This window comes from Pollicipes pollicipes, unplaced genomic scaffold (assembly GCF_011947565.3).
Source record: "Pollicipes pollicipes isolate AB1234 unplaced genomic scaffold, Ppol_2.1 Scaffold_4295;HRSCAF=5057_pilon_pilon_pilon, whole genome shotgun sequence".
Lineage (NCBI taxonomy): Eukaryota > Metazoa > Arthropoda > Thecostraca > Pollicipedomorpha > Pollicipedidae > Pollicipes > Pollicipes pollicipes.
Window position 1 is genome coordinate 14765938 of NW_023596461.1, and position 25136 is coordinate 14791073.

A 25136-nucleotide genomic window follows, 5' to 3' on the forward strand; every position below is an offset into this window, starting at 1 on the left:
CGCGCCCTAAAACACCAATCAACATCAACAACACCGCACATTTCCCACGTGACTGCAGTGCCGGGCCAGCTCACGCATGAATGGCGTCGACCACTGCCGCATCTGGTGAGCGACCGCGGTAATGCTGGTTTTCAAGCTGCCGGTAGAGCGCTCTCCACAACTTTTTATCTATTCAAGGAAGCGTGCATGAAGTGAAGGCGCAGTAAGGGTACGCACAATAGAAGCTTGTTGTCGGTCTGAAACATTGCTGATGCAGTGGTATGGCTTGAACAAGTTTTCGTCCGTCTTTTGAGGCCACGTGTGCTTGTCTATTGGTGTGATGCCTCACTAACATGACACGGATGTTCATAAATGTTATTTGTCCCCTGGAGACCAATACTGGCACGTGTTTGTTCGTGCACTACGCCGGTATCATGACTGATGGAACACCACATGAACACAACCACGGAAGGCTGCGGACAGTTTCGCTATCGGAGGTAAAACGAGCGTCCAGTGGAGCACTTCACGCCTTGGATCAATCCGTGGATTCGGATTGAACCAGAATGTAAATGTCCACCAAAACATGGATTAGGACCGAACCGGGATTCCAAGCTTGCTAACTCTCGCGGAATCCAACGTATAGAATGAAAACCAATCAAATGGATATTATTACTAAATTTTCCCTGAAACTCAGTCGGATAATCCACAAAGAAATTTTGTAATGAGCAGAATACGGTAACAACATGACGTTTTCATTCCTATCGATAAGCAAGGGTGGCTGTCGAGCTGCCAGTGTCTGTAGATGTCATGCTAGCGGTTTTCCCCGCTTCACTGTTTGTGTGCACATATCTTAAAATCAAACATAGTTACTGTGACTAAGGCGAATAAAAGAAAGAAGGGAAACTAAGATAACCTATCTTTGAATTGTGATTACTAAATCGTTAAAATAGATAATGACCTACAATATTCAATGCACCTTAGCATGCTATGAGGAAATAATTCTTGCCAAGGGAAACTTCTCCTTGTCTCGTATTAATGCCCTAGCAGCTTAAGATCTTTTAAGACTAAAGCCGTTGATTTCATTGTAACTGACTGATAAAAACGGGCAAACACGCCTTGCGGGTCGGCTCTTAACACCATTGGAAATTCGGCTGACGTCAGACAATACAAAGGTAAGACAATTTGGGCTTCAGCTAACACTCTAAACCACCTTGCAATGCTCGCAAAAACATCGCTACTCTGAAACCAGAATTGCCCACCTCACGCCACACCGGCCAGCCCCAGCTAGCACTCCACCCTAGTCCACTTCGGCAGGCCTCAGCTGCCACTCCACCCCAGTCCACTCCGGCCAGCTTCATCTGCCACTCCACCCCCAGTCCCCTCCGGCCGGCCTCAGCTGGCATTCCACCCCCAGTCCACTCCGGCCAGCTTCATCTGCCACTCCACCCCCAGTCCACTCCGGCCGGCCTCAGCTGGCACTCCACCTCCAGTCCACTCCGGACGGCCTTAGCTGCCACTCCACCCCTAGTCCATTCCGGCCGGCCTCAGCTAGCATTCCACCCCCAGTCCACTCCGGCCAGCTTCATTTGCCACTCCACCCCCAGTCCACTCCGGCCGGCCTCAACTAGCGCTCAACCCCCAGTCCACTCTGACCGGCCTCAGCTAGCACTCCATCCCTAGTCCACTCCGGCCGGCCTCATCTCGCACCCCATCTCCAGTCCACGCCGGCCGGCCTCGGGCCACTGCTCCTCTCAGCTGCCGCCCTGACGTGGGCTGACACCGTACGGGCAGCGTCACAAAACCACGCCGCGCTGCGAGAGCGCGGCCCGTCTGGCGCGCAGCCGCCTCCGACTCGGTGTGACTGCCGGTACGCCGAGATGGCGCAGGACGGCACGCGTCAAGACAGCGGACCAGAGGTCCCCCGCCCCCGCCGTGAGTACGGACCAGCAGCGCCACAGCTGCGCCAGCAGCGGCTGGTGCGGCACGCTTCGAATTCGACTGCGCATGCAATTCAATCGGGCTCATTGCGGCAAACGACTCCGAACAGTACTGTGTCCTTGAAGTCGGTGTCGAATCCGGCTCAAGCAACGCTCAAGCCCGGAATCCATGTAAGTAAATCACTGCAGCAATATATATATATATATATATATATATATATATATATATATATATATATATATGATATTATACTGTGCTTGCAGCATACCCCAGGAAGTCGTGGCTGTCACCCAATGGAGTTTAGCATGGCCTCAGTGGCTGTTGCTAGTCGGTGCGTACAAGCTGATCCCACATCCCTGGTCGGCACTTGGAGGCCTGCCTGGGACCTTAGACTCGAACCGATGGATCAGTTCACAAGCGACCCCGAGTGAAGTCCAGCGGCCTGAGCTGCATGTTTGCGACTTCAAACAAACATTGCGTCACAGCAACGTCGGGAAGCCGAACGTGGGGGCAGGGGCGCGCGCAGCATTTCACGATAGGGGGAGAGGGAGCACTGCTCAACATGACTCACGCTCTCCTGGAGTTATTAAGTGTCATCACGTAATCACGGACATATAAATACATGACATGCGTTTGGTAAGAGGGAGGGGCACCTGCCCCGGGGCTACTACTACGAGCGTGCAACTACTACTACTTAATCTACTGCTGCTACCACTACTACTACTACTTCTACTACTACCATTATTACTATTACTACTACTACTATTACGACTACGGCTACGACTACGACTACCACTACTGCTACTACTACTACCACTACTACTTCTACTACTACTACTACTACTACTACTACTACTGCTTCTACTGCTACTGCTACCACTGCTGCTACTACCACTGCTACTATTACTACTACTACTACTACTACTACTACTACTACTACTACTACTACTACTACTACTACTATTACTACTACTACTACTTCTACTACTACTACTACTACTTCTACTAACGTACGTGCGTACGCCCTTGCCTAGAAGGCAGTCCAGAGTGGACATTCCACCATGCCAATTCCAAAAGCATTGGGCAATATTGTACGACGGTATGGAATGAAAAATGTTTACCATGTCCTGGCCAATATTTTTCACGCAAAGGAGGTTTGCATACAAAAATCAAGGATTTTTAAAAGTTGTTAAACGTCTCTAACTTTATTATGTCTAATTAAGAGATGAATCCACCACATTGATATGCCTCGACTCTTTTTTAAGTTATTCCCCCCCCCCCCCCTCCCGGTACCGCCAGTGCCGACACCGCGGTCCTGCAGCTTTGCATATTTATGTTACATGAACGAGAAAGCACGTGATTCAAGACGGTCCCAAGTTGTTTAAAAACTAAAGCGGAAATCCTGAGGTGTCTCCTAAAGCTAACTGCAGAGGTATAGAGCCAACCGACGTGGCGGCGCTGTATCAGTCCCTCTTAAAAGAGCATGCAGCAATGTTGCTCGATCGTTGCCGCCTTTGATGCATCATCACTGGTGTATTTCGCATCATCAGCTCTTTAGATGTTCAGGCAGCCTGGGAAACGACATAAACCACATCAGCGACATCGACATCTATAGCAAGGCATGTCGATGTACGATGCTTCCGCGTTGCTTGCTTGCATAATACTTCTAGTAGTTGCCGTTGCAGCCATCCGAACAACATCACCTCTGGTTCTGATTAAGATAATCTTGAGCGCTCCGCTCAGCATGTATTGTTTCGGTATTTTTAATCTGATCGGATATCCGGGACTTCAGCCAGGGAGTAGGGCTACTGAATGGGCCTAGCGTCGAACCTAATCTGTCGGCCATTCGACGCAGCGAGAAGTGGGACATGGTGTCGGCTTTGTACAATGTACGCCTAATGTCGTTCCTGAGCGCGTAAGTTCGCCAGTGCCAACAGGCGTGATTGCACTTCTAAGTTTTCAGTATGCTTTATTTACCACAACGTGCTTTAAGAAAAAAAGTGAATCTTATAGCAAATACAGCGCCATCATCAACCTCTATACAGAGGACTTCGAAATGCCTAAAAGCTTAGTTGCTAACAATTGACATGTTATAGGCAAAACTGAACTTACGATCTAGCACAGGATATGAGTGATACGAAGTAACTATTGTATATAGTAGCTGAAGTAACATATTTTATATGATAGGATATGAAGTAACTATTAAAATGTTGATTGGCTGTTTATGCCCGGATTTCGCGTGTCTCGGACTGTACCAAACGGTGTTGCTTCACAGGTTGATTAGCATCGTCCAGCACTGTTCGTTCTCGTACCGTGACGTGCTCCATTCTCGAAATGAAAGTGTGGGACCAATACACCCAATGCCTGACCCAACTCACCTAAGTCTGGGCTGCACGTTTATTTAAATGAAACAACGAGTTCATTTGCATCTTCAATTTTCCTCGGCTGAGATAAGCACTGGCGCGTTTGGAAATTATGAACAAAAGGTAGAAGAGCAGTTCTGACTGCGACGAATTTGAGACCACTCATGAAAAATAGGTACATCAGATTCAAAGCATCCTGGCTGTCGAATCAGGACGGGGCCCACCCCATAAAAAGCGTGCATACTATACGTACATGTTTAAACATGCATTTTGTAACGTTTTCGTTGAGACCGGTAGAATTTCACGTTTATAAGGTTTGTATTGCAACTCAAGCTTTGTGTGTCCAACATATTCAATGTACATTTTCACAATGCTCTCTCAGAACAGTTCAGCACCTTGGCCGCGGAGTACATTTTCATTTCAATATGTAGCTGGAGACGCTGTACCCGACAGATGCTCCAACTTTGGTTTCTGTGACCGGCAGACCGTCTGCTGCCCTCCTGCCGTCTGCTAGTGACGCTCATGTGCCTGGTGGGCAACGCTGTGGCCATGGTGGGCCGAGTGCAGACCGGCCTTGCCGTACTGTGCATGGTGCGGAACGTGCCGGACGACCCGGCCCTGGACAACGTCACCGCCTCGGTCAACGTCACGGCAGGCCAGGTGAGAGATGTGCCCTGACCTGGCCAGCGTCACGCCAGCCCAAGTGAGACGGGTGACCTGAGCTGACCACTGTCACATCGAGCCAGTTGAAACAGATGACCTGACCCGACCGCCGTCATACCCCAAAGGATGATAGAGGTGACTTGGTCCCGGGCGCCCTACTGTTGCTTTCCCAGGTGATAAGTTGGACCGCGGCTGTGACCACTCGTCACATGCTGCTGTGTCAGTGAACACATGCCGATCGCCACTGCGTCAGAACATGAGAGGTAGGTGAAGTGTCAATAAATGGTTACCACCAGTTAACATAGCATGACTAGGCTTATTTCTGTCAGAAGTAAACGAGTCGATGTCCCGTGACCTTCATGTCCCTTTGTTTAGAGGACACGCTATTCACAAGCCACATACTGAAGGCTGGCCAGTTACGTAAGAAGCAGTATCTCGAAGCGATAAATGCACAGCGAACACGTAGCATGCCAGTGGCTGGAGACACAGTCCCTGACTGCTCGTATGTAAGCCTGAAGGCATCAGATCCAAATGCTCTCGAGGAACTGGAAACGCTAGTTTGCGGGAAATCATTCACCTGCACATGAGTAGTAGGCGTGTTCTTAAACCATTTTTACCCTTACAGGAGGCTTATGAAAGATATAAATTGGCCCAGAAGGCCGGTAGATATTTGTTAACAGACAAATGTGACTGAAAAACTGGCGAATTTGACCTGTAACGTGTCGAAGCAGGTCATATTGGGAAGGGTAGCCCCCCAAAAATGCATTCTGCCACCTCAGGGCCCACGCTTGCTGCGACAATGCAAAGGGTTATGTAAAACTTGAAAAACTTCAGTTGTGTAGAGAGAGAGAGAGAGAGAGAGAGAGAGAGAGAGAGAGAGAGAGAGAGGAGAGAGAGAGAGAGAGAGAGAGAGAGAGAGAGGAGAGAGAGAGAGATATATATATATATCTCTCTCTCTCTCTCTCTCTCTCTCTCTCTCTCTCTCTCTCTCTCTCTCTCTCTCTCTGTCTCTCTCTCTCTGACATCTATGTATATATAGATATATATATATATATAAACGATATATTATATATATATATATATATATATATATATATATATATATATCACCCCGAGTGAGACAGGTGACCTGACCTGACCTGATCTTACCGTATTCTGACACATGATGCAGACAAATTAAAAACACCATTCAAGCACAAGCGCAATTGTTGATATGAGTCAGAGCGTATCGAGCAAGCTGTATGCATCTGCTGGTGGGCATCTCGAAACATGTGACCTGTGATGCGTCAGGGTGTGTGTGTGAAATTTTAGGTTTGCATTGCATTAGCCTATCGGGCTTTATTAAGAAATAAACAAGCCACATCGATGGGAGAGCAGCGCTAGCAAGGTCTTAAACGCTGAAAGATGTCCGCAATTTGGGCTTAAATTGTAAGGGCTTGTAACCTATTGCTTTTGATTGTAAAAACTTAGAACTAAAGGTTAAATCTAGTCACAAAAGTCAAAGTTGGACCTACCCTGCCCTTGGTTGATCTGACCTTGCAAAACACCGACAATGATAGTAAAGTACTTAAGGGTGACAAAATTAGAACAAGGAGTTCAGAAATATCTGTTTAGAGCCCATGTTCTGCAAGAAATGAACGCCTTTTGTGAGTTTAGTTGGGCAGCTGTGTAAATCGGTCGAGAATGTTGGTACATCGGTGCTGTGTGAAACAAGGCGAACTTTGAGGATCATTTAATTCAAGGATCGTTCGTCGTTGGTGTGTTTGAGTATGTGGGTTCTGTAAATGCTGCGTAACTATGAACAGGGACGTGGCCAGAATGTAAGAGTTCCTCACATCGCGTCTGCGGCAGAAATGTCACCGAATGTTTTTTTTTTGTTTTTTTAGTTTTACAAAGTCATAGTATGAGATATGGTACCATACCTGTGCATGAAAGCATGGTTTGGTTGTAGCCAGCCGACCACAGTTTTGCCAAACCATGCGTTTTTACATACTTGTTAATAATCTCAAAAAATTTTCAGCCGAAAACCGCCGATGAATGTTCTGTAGCTAGACCATAAACGCTGAAAACGTTCTATGCAGTTTTTAAAGCTTTGCTTCATAATCCGTCTTAAAACCAGCTATTTTGTAGAGGGCTTACAGGGCGTGCAACGACTCTGGGGCCTCTCAGCGTTAGCGGGCCGACAGTGGAGGTCACACCCTCCTTAACGCAGCGCCGGCGCCACGGTCTGCTGCGGGCATTGTACCATGATTATCCCTGACACTTCCCTCAAAAGTAACTAGGATGGTGCGAATTCATGCGACAACAAAGCCAGGCTCATTCATATTATTTTCAAATCAAGTGTGTCTTAAGAGTGTACTTGCTACTGAACTGCTCCAATGGAGGCGGTCATCCAGAGTGGTACATCACTCTCGCGTGGGTAAGGAAGCACAGGATGCGTAAATTGGAGCGTGGTTTCTTGCTTGCACTTTTTCTACAAATGCCCTTACATTTCTTTGCTTGCAACGCCGTGAGCAGCACTGCTTCTGTTACTAACCACGTGAGGACTAAGGCCGTACCAGTGTTAATGAACTTGTGAGGACAGCGCTCATCTCCCGTTTGTCATATCAATGGATAAGTGAGAACAGTTGCCGCGCCAGAAAACACGTGACCACGGAACATGTGCCAGAGAACACGTGAGTACGGAACATGCGCCGGTGTACACGTAAGCATGGAGATGTGCCAGTGAACACGTGAGCACGGGGCATGTGCTAGTGAAACTGTAACCGTTGGTATGTCACAGTCACCTCAAGGCAGTGAATCTTCGTCACGTGAATACTGTGTCCGCCGATCCCAGCTACGTGAGGCCGCTGCAAGTTTCGGCGGGCTCGTGACGGCTGTGCCCGGTCAGTGAACACGCGCCGGGTCAGAGGTCAGTGGGAACGAGAGGACTGTGACCGCGCACCCCACCACGAGAGGACAGTCTCCGCCTGAACGATCACTCGAAAACGGCGACTGTACCAGCGGTTCGGTCAACCGTTATGACACTGTTGCAGGGAGAGTTTGCGTGGAGCAAGCAGTTCCAGGGCCTGGTGCTGTCCGCCTACTTCTACGGCTACGTAGCGACGCTGGTTGTCGGCGGCTGGGTGGCTGATAGGTGAGCTGTTTGACAGATGATGGGTTTTGACAGGTGCGCTGACGTCTCGACGCTGACATCTGTCTGCGCTGGGACGCCCGCTGACTCTCAGCGCCCCCGGAGCCGCCGCTGCACTTCCTCACTTCAGAGAAATTCCCGCCGGTGATGTTTTGTCACAGACAATAGCAATTGTGAAAAGGAAATGGAACCGGTGCATCCTTACACACACTGGTGTTGAATAGCTGGAGCTGACAGCTCCGTCACTTGCTGCTTTCACCCGCTTTTGATTCATTTTCAGACGGGCGCGATACATCAAATGCATGGGGCCGTCGAGTAACACCTGTCGTCCGGTATCACGTATAATGTTTCTCGCCAGGCGTTTCAGCCCTGCGCCTTCGCGTTGCCAGGTACCCCAGCCACAGAGTCGTAATCTGCAGCGCGCTCTCCCAGGCCCTGCTGCTGGCGCTGATGCCAGAGGCGACGCGGCTGTGGCCAGCTAGCTTCGTCATTCTCAGAGTGATCCAGGGCGTGGTAACGGTGAGCATCGGAGTGATAACGCTGCATCTGAACCCTAATACGTTTCTGTCACCAGATTCGCACATCCTCGCACCAGATATACTGGACATTTGAAGCGGATAAACAGATGTGCTTTGCTACAGCCCGGGTTAGTCCTGTTTGCTTGCTTTACGAGCCAGCAGTAACGGTATGGCATGCAACGAAGATTGCATGAAATGTCATTGCCTTGCAAAATAAGAATATCATATGGCAGACTAGTTTGCGGCATCTTCCCTCTTCTTCATTCAACTAACAAAAATAAAATCTGCTTCCGTTGAATGACCACATTCTGTCTTGTTTTGCGTGCTTTGCTGCAGTTGGTGCTGTTAGTGTATCACAAGGCGAAGGTCCTTCCCACTGTCATGGTTTTGTCACTTGTCCGTTTGAAGCGGACAAACGCCCGCAGCAGCGTAAACATTAGTACATCTCGACTTCCACCCGGTTGCTGCATGCCTTCCCTCGTTCAGCTGTCTTCATCTGATGGCTGATCCTCGCCCCCGTTTCAGTCGCCGTTCTTTTCGGGTTTCAACGTGATTCTCCGCAACTGGTCTGCGGCCGGCGAGTTTGCGCTGCTGTTCTCCATAGCCTGGAGTGGGCTATACCTGGGCAGCGCCGCCGCCTTCCCGGTGACCAGCGCGCTCTGTCAGTCCCACGGGCTCGGAGGGTGGCCGGTGGTCTTCTATGTCTGTGGTAAGCGGGACTGGAACACGACGTTGCACGGCCCTCATTGCCTTGAACCATGTTTTTTGTTAAAATGTGACATGCGCCGCATTCTTGTCACGATTATGCTATCTCTTGTCCCAATGCACAGAACAATAAATCCTGTGCATGAGAAGGTCGCACCACTTATCCAGACCCAACGCATTCGCTTTTTTTTACTGGCGGGGCTATTCAAAACGCATGCCGAAAAAATAAGGTGTCGGTATAGACCATTCCACGGAGAAATCCTTCGGGCTTAAGGAAAAGGCTTTTCAGTGTCAATTTGGAGTCCGGATTGGGATCGACAGTGGGGTCACCGTGAGCTCTGACCTCACTGTCCGATCGTGAAATGCCGGGTCAACGGCAAAACTTGGCAGCGAAGGCTTAGCCTGCCACACTACTCAGAGCAGCCGGTGCCGGCCCTTGACCTGGCCCGACTTGACCTTCAGTGTGACCGCTGCCACTACACTTGCCCCAGGCCACCCCAATCTGCGCTGGCGGTGTCTGCAGTGGTGGGACGGGGCGGAACGTATACCTTGGGTGCATATGCGCAGGAGTGCGACATGGACGCGTTTTAGGCCGTTTTCAGTTGATGTACTACCGTTTTTGAGGCAATCACAAGTATTGTCACTAGTTACCAGTACCAACGAAGTCTTATCGGAATCGCGCGTTTGTCACCTTTAACCCATGTTTTAGTGGTCATTTCAGATCGTTATGCATTAACATCGAGTGAATATTTCGTGTTGAACACTGCCGTCCCTAGAAACATGCCAGTTAGGGGTAATATAGACACACCATGGCTGTTAGGCCACCAACCATTCTGTAATCGCTGGTGTGCCAAGTTTCTGACTTGGGCTATGCTTGGGCTATCATCGGTTCGAGAGAAACAAAACCAGCTTGAATACACTTTTCGGCAGCCTTTCGTACCTACTGAAGCAAAGACCTTTTCTAAACCAGCTTCCCCTTTTTAAATAAATTGAAGTGTGTTCCAGGCAGTAGGTATTCGAGGCACACGTGACATCTGGTGCAGGGCAGATCAAACCGAAGCCGAAAAATTTGTAGGCAGCGGCCCTCTCCCCATTTACTTCCAACTGATTTTCTGTGAAGTTGACTTTCCGGTGTTCCGTTTAAACGCGTTTAGAACCGATCTGTGGACCTTAGCAGACGGAAAATCGAAGATGGTGGTTCAGTTACGCTCCATTTAATAGACGGTGTTGCGAATAAGTGTCCGTAAGTCTTCACAGTAGAGGTAGGGAAATGGATTCATTAGGTGTAAAGACATACGAACATTCCTGTGGTGAAACAGCGTACGGAAGCGTGAAAATGATGTTTTCGAATCATCGTTAATCGATTCATGCTTACGCTTCATGTTGGATGGAAACTACCCAAAAGCGCCTAGAAAACGATAGCCAACGATCACTCTTATAAATGATTTTGAGCAATTTAGCAAGGGCCCATAAGTTTGGATAATAAAGCATCCAAAAGGGCATTAATTACTTAGTTTTGTCCACGAACCGGCCTGCTGCCTACCATACGGCTGTGACACATGTGCCACGAATCTGACCTGACGCTACTTAGTAGTACCTAGCGTATGCTCACTGTCTGACCTAGCGCGCCGCACGGGCAGCGATGGCCTCCGCCATGTGGGCGCTGGTCGCCTGTTTCGTGCTGACCGAGTCGCCAGAGCACCACCGATTCATCAGCGAGGCGGAGAAGAAGTGCCTGATGTCGCAGGCGCACGTGCAGACATCGGCCAAGGCGCCGGTTAGTATCTGCCACCACAGCCAGCACCCTGAGCAGCGTTTGCTGTGTCAGAGTCGCACGTGCTCTTGTTGTTATCCCGCGAGCTCTTAATTCACGGCAGCGGCAACGTAGGGGTGAACTCACTTGTGATGGGTCGAGAAAGCGCTGTCTTTCTGAGTATGCATGACGTCAGGACACTTTCCAAGTATGATACTTGTTTCTTAAAGGTTATAACTCTAGAAATGACATTGGACGTTTAGGTTAACTGAACTTCTCTTTGTCTCCAGACGAAGCCAGTTTCAATCTGGGTGCTCTTGCGCAATCTGCAAGTGTGGATCATCATGCTCAGTTACTTCGTTACCAGCTGGTTCTATGCGACTCTCAGCATCACGTTGCCAACCTTCATGAAGGAAGGTTTTGACTTCGACATAATGGAGGTGAGCTAGCAACAGACCACTGTCGTACATCTGCTTAAGTCGTGGAGATGTGAAGGAAATGCGGGTTGCGCTACATCATACCTGACGTCAGCCTTTCGTTGAGAGTCACCTAGGAACGAACGCAAACCATGAAGCGAAGTCATGTGCCAGATACAAATGCAATAAACAGCCACACATTCGCATAAGTGCGATGAAAATTCATGCACGTCGACTGACTATTACATGACAACTTATCAGCTTATCAGCGTTGAGCCTATGGCGTTGGATGGGAAGAATAGACGGCGATTAAAATTTAAACGCGCGAAATTTGCGTCTTAACAACCGCTCTCACGCACTCGTGCCTGAGCACGTTCGCTAGCAGGGTGCAGTATTCTGTTCATTTGAAGTACGGGCTCCAGTCCCCAAAACTTTGAGAATAAATTGGGCCATATCCGGAAAAAGTAGTTTGTAAATTTTGGGTGTAGTTTGCGTGTTTTTTTTACTGTTGAGCACCCCACCTCTTTCTGCAAAATTGCCCTCCTGCACGCAAGGTGCCGTGGCATACGCCGGAAGAAGTATTACGATTGATTTTGCTTGCGATTTTAACCACGTCGGGCACCCCACCTCTTTCTGCAAAATTGCCCTCCTGCACGCAAGGTGCCGTGGCATACGCCGGAAGAAGTGTTACGATTGATTTTGCTTGCGATTTTAACCACGTCGGGTCGTTTCAGAATGGTTTCGTGTCGGCCCTACCAAGCCTGTCCATGGGTCTTCTGATCATTGCTGGAGGAAAGGCGTATGAGTACATTCACGTCAACAAGGGCGTGAGCACTACGAACTCACGCAAAATAATGTCTTCGATTGGTAAGCCCGCATCTAAAAAGCCTACAATTTTGGGGGCGCCTGAGCTAGTAGGCTCTTTAATTCAATGAGCTAGCGCGCTAATTGTTGCGAACGCTGCGCTGCTTGGCTTTACATAAGTACGTTATATCATGCAAGTCGAAACAAGCAATATGTTGGAACCGGTAGTGAAGTGGTTAAGCTGCGCGTCTGTAAAATCAGAAGCACGGGATAGAATCCTACCGCGCCCGCCCTTGCTGCCAGGGTGAGAGGCAGGCGACGCCATATCGTGTCAGCAGTGGAGCACGTCGTAAAACCTCACTGGCGACGAAGCTGTACACATCATTCAGTGCCATGGAGGACAGGCGTTTACAATCGGCAGGCATTTAGGCATTGCCAAACATACATACAACGGTGATACAATCCTTGCATATTGCTCAACTTGTCTGAGTCCTCGTTGGTCTGCTCGACATCCTGAGGCTGCTACTGACCATGCCTTCCGGTTCCGCAGGACTGCTCGTGCCGGCTGCCTGCATGATCGCCGTCATTGTGCTGCCATCCACCCAGCGATACCTCAGCGTCGTCCTGATGTCCCTGGCCCAGGGATTCTCCAGCATCGTGATCTCTGCCGGTAGCAACATCTAGCAATGCGCTCTACGATGTCTTCTTGATACCCTGTGTCTTGCGTAGTTGTCGAATCTAGTGTCCTGAGATGAGGCACTTAACAACAGCTAGGATTATGCAGCAAAATGATCTTTTACTTCTAAGTGGTCATCATCAATCTGATACGCATAGTGAGGCTGATCTGCGCAGATTATCCTGAGGTTTCGGGCAATGATAATGTTACAGCATCGACAGGTTGTATTCTTAGGATCACTGTCAGCTAGTCAGCATTATTACACATCACGCGTACATCGCGATGGGACTTGTAAGGTGTACTTCTATTCGCGCGAGATTTTAGCTCGGATCGGCAGACCTGAGAGCTGGTGTCGACTGGCAACGCCATCCCTACCACGTTTTTACGCGTCGCGCGACGCAGGCTGCTTAGGAAACGGGTCCCTGTACAGCCTCGCGATACGTTACGTCTCTCCCAAGTGCCACCGACATGGTTGCCATGGATCCCTGACAAGACGATTGGGTGGGTGTATCAGATCAAAGTTTGGAACCACCGTGGTGGCCCAGGATACCACAGCTCCCTGTAAGTCAGTGGGAGTAGGTAAGTGTCCGTGTTCACTGTCACACCTACCCGGTCCGGGGTCGACTGTCACAGCTCCCGTAACAACGCTGCTCTCAGTCCGGTGTCGAATGTCACAGGTCCCGTACCACTGATGCTCTCAGTCCGGGGTCGACAGTCACAGCTCCCTGCCACAGCTCCCGTAACAACGCTGCTCTCAGTCCGGGGTTGACTGTCACAGGTCCCGTACCACTGATGCTCTCAGTCCGGGGTCGGCAGTCACAGCTCCCTGCCACAGCTCCCGTAACAACGCTGCTCTCAGTCCGGGGTTGACTGTCACAGGTCCCGTACCACTGATGCTCTCAGTCCGCTGTCGACAGTCACAGCTCCCTGTCACAGCTCCCGTAACAACGCTGCTCTCAGTCCGGTGTCGAATGTCACAGGTCCCGTACCACTGATGTTCTCAGTCCGGTGTCGGCTGTCGTAGGTCCCGCACCACTGATGCTCTCGGTCCGGTGTTGACTGTCACAGGTCCCGTACCACTGATGCCCTCAGTCGGGTGCTGACTGTCACAGCTCCCCGTCACACGACACTGGCTTTCTAGGTCCGGTGTCGGCGGCCGCCGAAATCGCTCCGCAGTACATCGGCTTCATCTGGGGCATCGCCTCCTCCTTCGGCAACTCCACCGGCTTCCTGGCGCCTCTGATCGCGGCCGCCATGACGCCGAATGTGAGTCGATCAGTCCTGCTCTGCCGCTCGACCCCGAGGCAGGACAGCTGGGCCCAACGACCAGAGGACGCACAGTGCGCGTAGGTGGAATGTTGAGACGATGTCGGGTGCAGCAGTTAATAGCATAGATGGCATGCATAACGGCTGACTCGGAGCAAAGCACCGCAAGATGGAGCTTTCACCGAGGAGCGGAATTAAGCATGTACTGAAGTACATTCCTCGTTTTCTCCAACAATACCGGCCAGTTGTGAGTACTTCCATGACAGTCAAGGAAAGCGTAAATCCAAAGATGTTTTTCAGTCTTAAACAGTCCCTGACAAGTCTTTATGACACACAAAAGTGTCCAGCTCCATTTGTCTCGGTAATGACGTCATATCCCAGCATGGTGATATACTTATCGCTGTCATCATTCGGCTTGTCCCAGTCACATGCCTCATTAGTACCTGACACTGACCAGGATTCTGTTTATGTTCAACACACAAAAACACAAACACAGAGACAGCGCTCCATGCTCTCGCAGCATTGTCATGAGTTTCGAATCGATGGCATGGGCAGCTGCATTCCCACACATGGTATATAACGTCCAAGCTTTCAAGTTCAGCACAAAAAAGACGCGCTTGTCGGCGTCCCCTAAGCACCAAGCACCATACCGGTTCTGCGCTCGGACCTTGACACGTTGTGGTCACAAACCGCGCCACGTGCAACGAATTATCCCGCCCCCTCCGCCGGTGTGCAGTGCTCACTGGAATGTAATGACCTCGCCGAGCCACTGCAAACCCGCACACAATGCACAGATATTCACAATGATACTCGCAACAGTAGACAGCACTCCTATGAACTCGTTGCAGGGCACTCTGCGGGAGTGGTGCTGGTTCTTCGCCATCGCCATCACCCAGATGGTTCTGCTCAGCGTTCTCATCGGCCGCCTGTGGAGGTCGGAGGTGCAGCCCTTCGCACAGTTGGAGAACTCACAGGACATCGCGGAACAGCATCACTGCGCTGCCATCACCGTAGCTTTGGAAGAGGTGGCATAGCCACATACGGTGTTTATCTCCTGGAAGCACTCCTGTACTTTTTATATATTGAATTTTCTCTGAATATATGCGTTCAGTATTCATTACAATGGAAGACATGGTCCGACGGAAAAATTACTTCGGAAAAGCTGTATAACGAAAAAAACTTTGTGACATGGTGAGGTCGAGACCAGCGATCACGCTTTTAACAAGGGTTTATCTTAACAACCACTGATCGCAGCTTTCTGCAGTACTGAGTAACAAGTAAAGCAGTTCCTTAAAATATTCTTCGTGCTGTTTCATGGTACGTCCGGGCGAGAAATTCGGCTAGGAATCATTACCCAGCGCAATTCCAAAAGTTTAAGTACATTGCCTTCCCCATTACGTTTGCATGCGAGCCGGAACATTTTCAAACCACGAAAAGGGTGTAAAGGTCGGGTGGAACACGCGCCCAGGTATTTTTAGAATATTTCATCCAAAGCTTTTGAGTGATCTTTTTAGGATAAGAGCTATTGCTTATCAGTGCTTGTTGTGTGAGACCTGGACCTCATCGTTCGATCTTGAAACCCCAGGCCCACATCAGGATTTGGTGACGAAAGTCTAACGTGCCGCGATGCTTGGCACGGTCCGACCTTCCCACTAACGTCACCTGACTCTTGAAACGCCAGGCCAACGTCAGGATCTGGTGACGAAAGTCTAACGTGCCGCGATGCTTGGCACGGTCCGACCTTCCCGCCGATGTCACCTGACTCTTGAAACCCTAGGCCGACGTCAGGATTTGGTGACGAAAGTCTAACGTGCCGCGATGCTTGGCGCGGTCCGACCTTCCCACTGACAGTGACCTGACCTTAAGCGCGACCGCTGCCACTACCACAGTCCATACCTGTCGAGGACAAAAGGCATGCGCCTAAAACGAACCGAACCCACCCCGTCACTGGTGGGTGGATCGGAAGACAGACGCTCTAACCACCCGAGCTATCGGAACAGACAACTACGAGGCCGTTTGGCGGAAAAGAGCAATGACGGTCGCATTGGCCAAGTGTGCCGATGCATACAACAATTCGTACACACTCGAGCGAAAACGATGGTACTCTCCGGCTGCTGGACATTGTGATAGGTTGATTAAAATCGTGTCAAATTTTTGGCAGATGGCGATGTGCGACCAACGGCGCAATGCGTGTGAATGCTTGCTGTCCGAAGATCACGATAAAAGTCAACTCTTTCCGATCCGTAGCGACACCAAAATTATAGGGAAAGCGAAGAATACTGCCTTCCTTCAGTCGGTCTCAAGCGCAGCAGATATGGCTTCAACCGAAAGCGATCCGAGTGGTCCTTAGATATCGCTTTTAACGTCAATTTACGATTAATTTGATGTAGATTAACTAGCACATGCTCATGTTACACAAAACTGCCGAACAAGTAAAAAAAAATTGGTTCGCACAATCCATGCAGCAAAACTTCTAGGGAAAACACAAAAACTGGCATGGGTTGTTAAAAAATACGGTGGTACGCAAATCTTATTCTAACTTTGCAGAATGAACCACATTGTGAAATTATCATGTCGGCAGCCGGCGCGCTGCGCCAGCCATCTACCGCAACATTTAGACTATCCAACGGCCCTGACCAAAGCATCGTGGTTCAGTTTTAACCCCATTTGCTCCATCTGCCACACGAATTGAGTGAGCGGTCCCGTTATAGTTGTTCAGCGCTAACCGCACGGCATCCCTCCTCAGTACACTGCGAACGGAAAATGTGCGAGCTAAAAAACGCCTAACCGACTGAAACCAATCTCTGCAATTGTTTTACCGGTTGCTAATCTCCTCCCCTTAATTTGCACTCGCCAAACAGGCCAGCGCGGCTCCAAAGTTGTTTGCAAGCAGTTGTAGCGGTCAACCAGCTAATTCGCCGCAATTTGAGACCGTGCAGCAGGACAAAATAAAGGAGCCCACCATGAAAGGTCGCATAGTTCCTCTCACGCTCATCCCACTCCCCTGGGAACACGCCCGTGAGGCCACGGTGTTGAGTGCCTCGACTAGCCGGCAAAATCCCCACGGCTTACATCGATCTCACGCCCGAATGGGAAGTTTATCTCCCCATCGCGGACGTGCATCATCCAGCTGAAGCACCTGGAACACCTGCTCCGGAGTTACATCGCCGCTCGGCGACGGGCGCCGGCCCTCTAGCCGGCGTGACCGACACCATGGTGCCGCCGCCTGCCGTCATGATTCCGAACCAGCTGAGCTTTGATGCCGTGTGCAGCCGTGCCCACGCCATACACCAAGAACGAAATGCTGACTGCAGAAGCGCTACGTGAGCACTGAATCGCGACCGGTGGGAAGTGCCCTACAAAATCAAAACATATCTTCAGCGAGGGAGCGAGCAATACAAATGGTTCCCGCTGCTTCGCTTGCGGAAATCATTTGTGTCGTCTTCTTCAAGAACAGGCGACGCTGTTGGCGTCGATTTGTCATTGCCTTCAGTCACATTACATTTGTCCATCACTTTATTTAGTGTGATGGAAATTTGTATAATTTCATTGTTCTTAGAGGAACAGAAAACTATGAATACATAATCTTGTACAAGTGGCATTTCAAACCACAACACACACACCACCACCCTTTTGAATTTTGCATCGGAAACAAAGAATGAAAGATATTGATTAAATCATGTGGATGCTCCTTAAGTTTTCCCTTGAGTTAAGATACAAATAATTTCTGCTGAAGCCAAATCAACCTAGATGAGTCCCTCAGATGTCTTGTAACAGTGAATTAATGAAGACATACCTGGCTGCGGCATTTTCGGCTCATCGGAGTCCATTACAAACGGGTTGCATAAAGTGCGTTGACCGCAGCCGTGTCGACGCAAGACATTGTATTACGCGTGTCAACGCATTGGGCGCATCACAGGCACTGAAACAAGTCGTCGAGCTCGTTGCACCGGTTTTTGTATCATATTTTGCTGCGATATTTTGGAAGGCTTTCAGGTGAGTCCCTCTTTGAATGCCCAATCTTAGCCTAAGTTAGATGAATTGGGCTGGCCAAAGAACAAATTTTATTTTCTCTTCGGTCACCAACATTGTATTTCCATAAGTATTTCATCGACTTCTTCAAATAAGCACTATGATAGTCATGTTTTTGTGCTAGGGTTCGCCATAGTCTAAGTCAGCTTGTGTGCCCCTTCAGGTCAGCTGATGAAAGTGCCCATTTTGGGAGGGTGGACATCTTCACTCTGTTTAGGCTCCTGCTAATTGCTCTGACTTGGATGACCCTCAGCCCATGGGATCAGCTGCTCAGGGGTACATGAGGTAATAGGACAAGGAAGACCATGCCAAGCATTTCAGTGAATTAAACTTTGGTCTTACGATTGTACAGTGACGGTCATTTGTTGATCTGGTGATGAGGTCAGAGTTCATGCAATAAACACTGCTCAGGATAAGCTCTGACTCCTGGAATCCATGGTTCAGATCAAACCATAAAGATTGACATTCATCAGTATTGTCAGGTAGTCCTGTTCTGATGGGATAGTGCTGAAGTAAAAACTTGTTGAATGCTTGCTGGCTTAAGGAAGAGGTTGTAGGAACAATATTGAATGTAATGGGGAGCAACTCATGATTTGATGCATGTATCAGCTGATTGTTTGGCATACTAAACCCTGTAAACCTCATGAAGATGCTATTCAGCTTGCTTGTGAGTACACAATGTAGCACTTCCAGGATCAGAAATCCACAATGAAATCTTGTAAAGGATGAGTTGGGGTGGCATAAAAGCCAATTTATGACAAATCAGAGGCTGTTTTGATCTAGTATCTTAATTTTTAAAGGTTGCTGTATTGCCTATATTTTGTAATTATTTTCATGAAGGTTAAGGAGTATTTGGATATTGGCCCTATTTTCATGAAAAGGAACAGAGATCATTTTCATATAATAACAACTTTTATTTAGATTGTATACATCATTTTGGATTAATGATAAAAGGAGACAGTAATGACAAATGGAGACACTGACACTCTGCCCATCAGACACTGGAGGAAAAAGTGTTGCTTGCACATAAATGTCTGGTTTCATTCTGATGAGCTCAATTTTTTCTCATGCTCTATGGTGTTGTTGGTCACTGATCCTTATTTTCATCGCCAGAGTGGATCCAGCAACAAAGTATGTTTGTACCTCAGTCATATGTCATTGCTGCAACTGCAAAAGTGTTTTTGAATGATGGATGATTTTACCTGACTGGTTAGCAATAAACATGTTGTCCACAGTCACATGGTTAATATATACTATTCAGTTACAAAGCTATGAAATGAAGCATTTAGTCACAACTGTCAAATGAGCCATTTCACATTTTATGAAAAAAAAATGGTGGCTCAATGATTGTGTTTTCCCCTGACCTCCCTTTGTGTAGGCTGTTTCCCCACCACTGCTATACAGCAGGTGGGTATGATATATATTTAAATTTGCCTCTTCCCACACATGAGAAGAATCAGTGCTCATGGATACATGATAAGTTGCGGTGTTTTAATATTCTGCCACTCAGGTGGCAAGGATGTCAATATTTTTCCATGCTGTTACACCCCTGGCTTGGGGCACATTGGCCATTGTCTTCCACCTTGCTGAAAATTGGCCAATCAGCATCAAACTGGGCATGGGTCAACTCGGCACCTAAGCAAGGGTGATACCATACCTTCAGAGTGATAAATGCCCCCCCCCCCATGTCAGATGCATGCATTTGGGTGCAGGGTCAAAGGGCAACTGATTAGTGCCAACAAATTGATTGTGTATGGGGGCTGCCAGATAGCCAGGATTCTTGATGCTTGAATTTATAGTTACATCTTGGACATGGCTGGATGAATTTCTGAATGCTGGAGATTTATAGCCCCCCCCCCCCCCACCCCCCCCCGGCCCATTGTTGCCTTGTGTCAATTATCTAAGCAGCCCATCTCCAATGCTTAATAGTTCTGGTGGCCTTATTCTAGCTATGGCGGATGGAAACGAAATGCCAAAAGTGGATTTTGAGAAGCAAGGGGGAAGCATTGACAAGAGAACTAGACAGCTGATGGATGAAGTGGATGTGATGAATAAGACTCGCTTGCAAAGGTAGGAGCTCTGGCATCACTGGCTAAATATTGCATTTCCCCTTACAATAGGTGGATTAGAACCATTGTGATCAGAAACACAGACTGTCTTTCATAATCGTGAACAAACTTAGACAGAGATACTTTAATTGTATTTGAAGCATCTCTTGGCACCAAAATGGTGGCATACACTAGGAACTAATCCAAATTCTCATAAAAACATGCATTGTTGCAGCACATGTACCATACACATTTGATTGAAAATATTTTCTGATGAAAGTAGTTGAAGCTCCATTCAAGGGCTAACGTGCACACTTGGCGGCCCTTCACTCGTACGTCATTTCGTTAGGTGAACCGACCTCCACTCTTGCAGTGCTAACTCTGAGCTGCGTGTCGCGTCGTCGCCAGGCTGACCCGTATGCGCAAGAACGCTAAGGTGACTGCTGGCCTGATCAGTGCCGCCATGCTGGGCATCTACGCCTACTCGATGTACGCCGTGAGGCAGGAGACCTTCCTGGACGTGCTGGATGAGGAGGTCCGTCAGCAGAAGAGCAAGCAGGCCTGATGCATTCACGGCAAACCGAGCGCAACGCTAGAAGGCTTCGTTCGGGGACTAAGTACGCCGGTGTGAGCTTATGTGAGATCAGGATTGCGAGAGTCAGCGTTAAAGGATTGCGCGAAGTGGGCACTGTTGCGCTGCTGACGGACCTCAGTGGCTAAACCGTGTGGTGTGGAATATTGTCCCGACGCCTTTAACGGGTGGACGGTTGATTCATTTTCGTGGAGCACTGCGTTTTCCGGCGTAAGTTGCGGGCTGTTGGTGTCGGGGAGCGCCCTCGGAGGGCACTCGAGCTCTGGGCTGTGGTCGCTCCTCTCGGAGGTGCGCTGCGGACTGCTCCGGCCCGAATCAGCCAATCAGCGCTGCCGACCGTCGCCGCGTCTCCGTCGCCATGGCAGCGCCGCGGCTGCCGCCGCTGCCGTCCGTGCGCGATCTGCTGCGCCTGTACCGGCTGCGCGCCGTGCAGCAGCTGTCGCAGAACTTCCTGCTGGACGGCGGCACGTGCAGCCGTCTGGCACGTGCCGCCGGCCCGCTGCGCGACGCGCACGTGTGTGAGGTGGGGCCCGGCCCGGGCAGCGTCACCCGCGCCGTGCTGGCGCAGCGGCCGGCCTCGCTCACGCTCGTGGAGAAGGACACGCGCTTCCTGCCGGCGCTGCTGATGCTGCGAGAGGCGGCCGCCCCCTGCCCGGTCAATATTGTCGCCGGTGACGTGCTGCGATACGACATGTCAGGTCAGTGGTTCGGCAGGGAGAGGGGAGAAGGCTGTGCCGTATGATTTCAGCGATCGGGGTGGGAATCATGTCGCTGCTGACGACAAGTACGATAATTTGCGTTCACCAGTGCATCACCTGTCGGTGGGTAAAGCTCCCGAGGACCGCTGGAAGAAACACGCTTCTCTACTTAACTGTCGCTCAGCTGGGCTCCGGCGGTGGCTGCTCACCGGGCTCGAGACGCCGTGGAGATCTGTTCTTAAAAAGTCAGCCTGGATGGCATGCATTGATTTTGTGTGGGAGCGATGCAAAGGAATGTGCGGCGCATGCTGTGCAGCCACCTTTCACCCCAGCTGGTGATTTGTTTGTTGTTTGTTGGAGGTCACGCCGGGGAGCAGTTGACAAAGGTAGCATTCGTTCATTATTCTAAGTTGTAGGTGTCTAAGATCTGGTGTTTTTAAGGTCGGAGTCCCGATCACTAACACTTCAAATGGTTTTTTATGTTAGGACGCGTCGGCTTTTTGAGGCATGCAGTGCTAGATTTTTTGCAGCATTACACGAGGGCGATCTGATAATATGTCTGTATATTTACGTTCAGGTGGTCGTGTCATCAATTCTGACCATACCGTGGGATCAGCCGACGCCGGCGGCCGCCACCCTTGACCCGGTGTGATCTTTGTTCGTGCAGCGACGTTCCCCGTGGAGCCGACGCCGTGGGAGCAGCCCTGCACGTCGGCCTACATCATCGGCAACCTGCCGTTCAGCATCAGCACCCCGCTAGTGGTGCGCTGGCTGCGCGACATCTCCCGCCGCGAGGGCGCCTGGCGCACGGGCCGCGTGCGGATGGCGCTCACCTTTCAGAAGGTGCGTAGCGGCGGGCGATCCCTCCCCCTCCCCCTCCCTCCCATGGAGAGAGGAGGGGAGGTGGGAGGATGGCGCTTTTGGTGGTAGGCATTGGAGGGTGCAGGCCAGATGCTACCCACTCTCTCCTGGAGAGAGGAGGAGAGGTGGGAGGGTGGTGCGTTCAGCGGCAGGAATTGAAGGGTGCAGGCCAGGTACTATAAAGTGTCCTGATGAACGTTTAGGTCCACCGATGACTGGTTGCGTCGATAACCTCTTTCAACAGAGCGTGGTTGGCTGCTCCTCTGTATGTCAGCCGAGGCTCTGTCTGAGGCTGGGTGTCGCCCCAATCTGGGCTGTGATCCCTGGCCCCAATCTGGCCCCGATCCCCATGTGGCCAGTGGTTTGCAGTGGCATGCCTTGCACTGCGAGACATGTCAGTGCGACCGTCAGCTCTGGCTTGAGCTCTCGGATACGACGTGTGGTTTGGCGCTGTCTGTCAGTAGTGACGTCGCGCCCGTGAGTCAGAGACCCTCCCGCCAGACCCGACACCGTTCTCGTCACCGGTGGCTCAGTGTCGCAGCAGCGGCGGCTTACCCGTCCGGTGGCAAGACGCCACAAAGCCCGGCAGGTGCCGCGCTCGTCAGTCCGGAGCGTCACCGCGCCGGGCCACGTCGTGCGCCGGCAGGAGGTGGGCGAGCGGATGGCGGCCGAGGCCGGCGACGAGCAGCGCTGCCGGCTGTCGGTGGTGGCGCAGGCCTTCTGCCACGTGCAGTACCGCTTCACCATCGGCGGCCACGTGTTCACGCCGCGGCCGCGCGTGGACGCGGCCGCCGTGGTGCTGACGCCGCTGCGCCAGCCGCGCATCCCGCTGCCCTTCCGCACCGTGGAGAAGGTGGCCCGCTGCCTCTTCCACATGCGCCAGAAGACGATCGTGAGTGGGACCGGGTGGCCGCGGTCAGCAACACAGCCGCTTCTGGGGAGGAGTCGGATATCGTGCGGGGAGGGGTGTTGAACGACACCGTGTGGAATATTCATGTCACATCTGTGGAAAGTCAGGTCACATGTCTGTCTTTTGTTTGATGGCACAGATTTTGCGGAATTGTCGAGGATATCGCTTGACAGCCGGGGTAGTTAGAAGTGACAGGACCGGACGGCATCAGCCAGCCACCAGCTTGTCCGACTGCTGGTGCTGTGGTCGTCCTGGCCGCCTAGCACCGACCGCAGTCGTACCGAGCGTGTGGGCTTGAGCGGAGACCTGCGCCGTTCAGGCCGGCGGCAGCTGCCGTCAGGCGCGCGCGTGCGTACGTGAACGGTGTGCTCCTGTGTCGGCAGCTGCGCGGCGTGCAGATCCTGTACCCGGAGCCGGCGCGCAGCCAGCTGGCGCTGGACACGCTGCGCCTGGCCGACCTGGACGCCACCTGCCGGCCGTACCAGCTGACGGTGGAGGAGGTGGGCCGCGTCTGCCAGGCGTACACGGACCTGTGCCGCCTGCACCCGCCGCTCGCCGAGTACGAGTACCGCCAGCACGGCAAGGAGGGCGGCGCCGAGCTCGCCTGCGAGGCGGCGCTGCTGTAGTCTTGTCAGCTGAGGGGTCTAGTATCGGGCGTGACGCCGCTGTCGTTTCGGCAGACGGCGCTGTTGTAGTTTGGACGGATGACGCTGGTGGGCGGCCAGTGCGCCCGTGTCGGCTCGGACAGTCGGCTGGGCTTTGTTGCCGCCAGGTATATTCGTTGGCTGTGTTGAGAGAGTCGAATGCCTGGCTGGTGGTTGATGCACCGACGTCACCTCTTCGGTAAGTTCGGCGATGACCCTGTGGCTTGCGCAACTACGAAGCGTTAGGGGTTGCGGGGTCATGGTGAAGTGATGAATCGAAAGTTTTTCGCCATGCTGTACTCGTTGTGATAGTACCAGTTTGATCCTGTTAATGGGAGAACACCAGCTGGCGGCGAGCGAACAAGCGCGGTTTTGAGCCAAAGTCACAGCTTTCAGCTGAGAATGTGTTGTCCACGGTGCTTCAGGTTTTCGTCTGGACACGTTAATGCTGCTCGCAGCAACTGAGGCTTTGCTGAGAAGGTGCGCGCCATGAACTTGAGACGCGCGTGTCTTGTCAGCAGGTCTGGTCAGCCCCGAAATATTTGCTGTCTCATTTACAGAGCATTTTCGAGGCTTCTCCGGACTGCCTGCAGTGAACTCGATGGATGGAATACATGAGTATACCAAGACTATCTTTTCCCCCGCCGCAGCTCGCTTTGAGGCTTTGGTGCTGTCGTGACTCCAAGCCGGCGATGTAACGAGCACCGATTCGACCACCCTGTACCTCCCGGGATGTTGTGTATATCCGCCTATCCCATTGGGTTGCGGACATATGACGCTCGTTCAGGCGCTGGCCGGCGGCCCACTGTCACATCAGATGCGGCCTAGTGCCGCTGACCATGATATTACAAGCCGGATGAAAAGGAACGAGGCCCTCAGGCGTGGCATCGATCGGCGTTCCTTAACCAGTTCCGCCCTATCAGCGCCCACATGGTCATTAAGCCGTCTGGCATCAAGTAATGTGTTGGTTTAGTCTTAAAAGAGCATTCGTTGATAGTCGTTAACTGATGGAACCATTTCGTGTTTCAATGTCTGGCATTGACAGCGAACAGGGACATTCATAGATGAAGTACCCACTCAGCGCCAACCTGTTCGATAATGCATCGGGTGAGCAGTTCTTTTGTGGTCAAGATCGGC

At 50.9% G+C, this 25136-nt stretch overlaps 3 protein-coding genes across 3 annotated transcripts; all 3 read left to right on the forward strand.

The window, feature by feature from the left end:
- The first annotated feature begins 1847 nt into the window (after positions 1–1847).
- Positions 1848–15332, forward strand: LOC119097046 (putative transporter slc-17.2). Its single transcript, XM_037220067.1, has 11 exons — positions 1848–1911; positions 4765–4940; positions 7979–8079; positions 8466–8595; positions 9120–9303; positions 10940–11076; positions 11343–11492; positions 12203–12335; positions 12823–12942; positions 14090–14214; positions 15063–15332. The coding sequence occupies exons 1-11, from the start codon at positions 1857–1859 to the stop codon at positions 15246–15248; spliced, it is 1497 nt and encodes a 498-aa protein (XP_037075962.1). The 5' UTR covers positions 1848–1856; the 3' UTR covers positions 15249–15332.
- Positions 15333–18056: 2724 nt separating this feature from the next.
- Positions 18057–21346, forward strand: Ccdc56 (Coiled-coil domain containing 56). Its single transcript, XM_037220631.1, has 3 exons — positions 18057–18210; positions 20196–20316; positions 20703–21346. Exons 2-3 carry the CDS (start codon positions 20198–20200, stop codon positions 20857–20859), a joined length of 276 nt encoding a protein of 91 aa, XP_037076526.1. The 5' UTR covers positions 18057–18210; positions 20196–20197; the 3' UTR covers positions 20860–21346.
- Positions 20859–24628, forward strand: LOC119097205 (dimethyladenosine transferase 1, mitochondrial). The gene is made up of 5 exons (XM_037220260.1): positions 20859–20885; positions 21410–21584; positions 22252–22427; positions 23092–23337; positions 23739–24628. Exons 1-5 carry the CDS (start codon positions 20859–20861, stop codon positions 23979–23981), a joined length of 867 nt encoding a protein of 288 aa, XP_037076155.1. The 3' UTR covers positions 23982–24628.
- The last annotated feature ends 508 nt before the right edge of the window (positions 24629–25136 follow it).

Excerpts from the sequence above, each read along its gene's own strand:
- Ccdc56 (XM_037220631.1), top strand. The coding sequence starts at position 20,198 with ATGGCGGATGGAAACGAAATGCCAAAAGTGGATTTTGAGAAGCAAGGG. Across the intron at positions 20,317-20,702 it reads AATAAGACTCGCTTGCAAAG|GCTGACCCGTATGCGCAAGA; the intron begins GTAGGAGCTCTG and ends CGTCGTCGCCAG.
- LOC119097046 (XM_037220067.1), top strand. The coding sequence starts at position 1,857 with ATGGCGCAGGACGGCACGCGTCAAGACAGCGGACCAGAGGTCCCCCGC. Across the intron at positions 9,304-10,939 it reads GGTGGTCTTCTATGTCTGTG|CGATGGCCTCCGCCATGTGG; the intron begins GTAAGCGGGACT and ends CCGCACGGGCAG. Across the intron at positions 12,336-12,822 it reads CAAAATAATGTCTTCGATTG|GACTGCTCGTGCCGGCTGCC; the intron begins GTAAGCCCGCAT and ends CCGGTTCCGCAG.
- LOC119097205 (XM_037220260.1), top strand. The coding sequence starts at position 20,859 with ATGCATTCACGGCAAACCGAGCGCAAC. Across the intron at positions 22,428-23,091 it reads TGGCGCTCACCTTTCAGAAG|GAGGTGGGCGAGCGGATGGC; the intron begins GTGCGTAGCGGC and ends GTGCGCCGGCAG. Across the intron at positions 23,338-23,738 it reads ACATGCGCCAGAAGACGATC|CTGCGCGGCGTGCAGATCCT; the intron begins GTGAGTGGGACC and ends CTGTGTCGGCAG.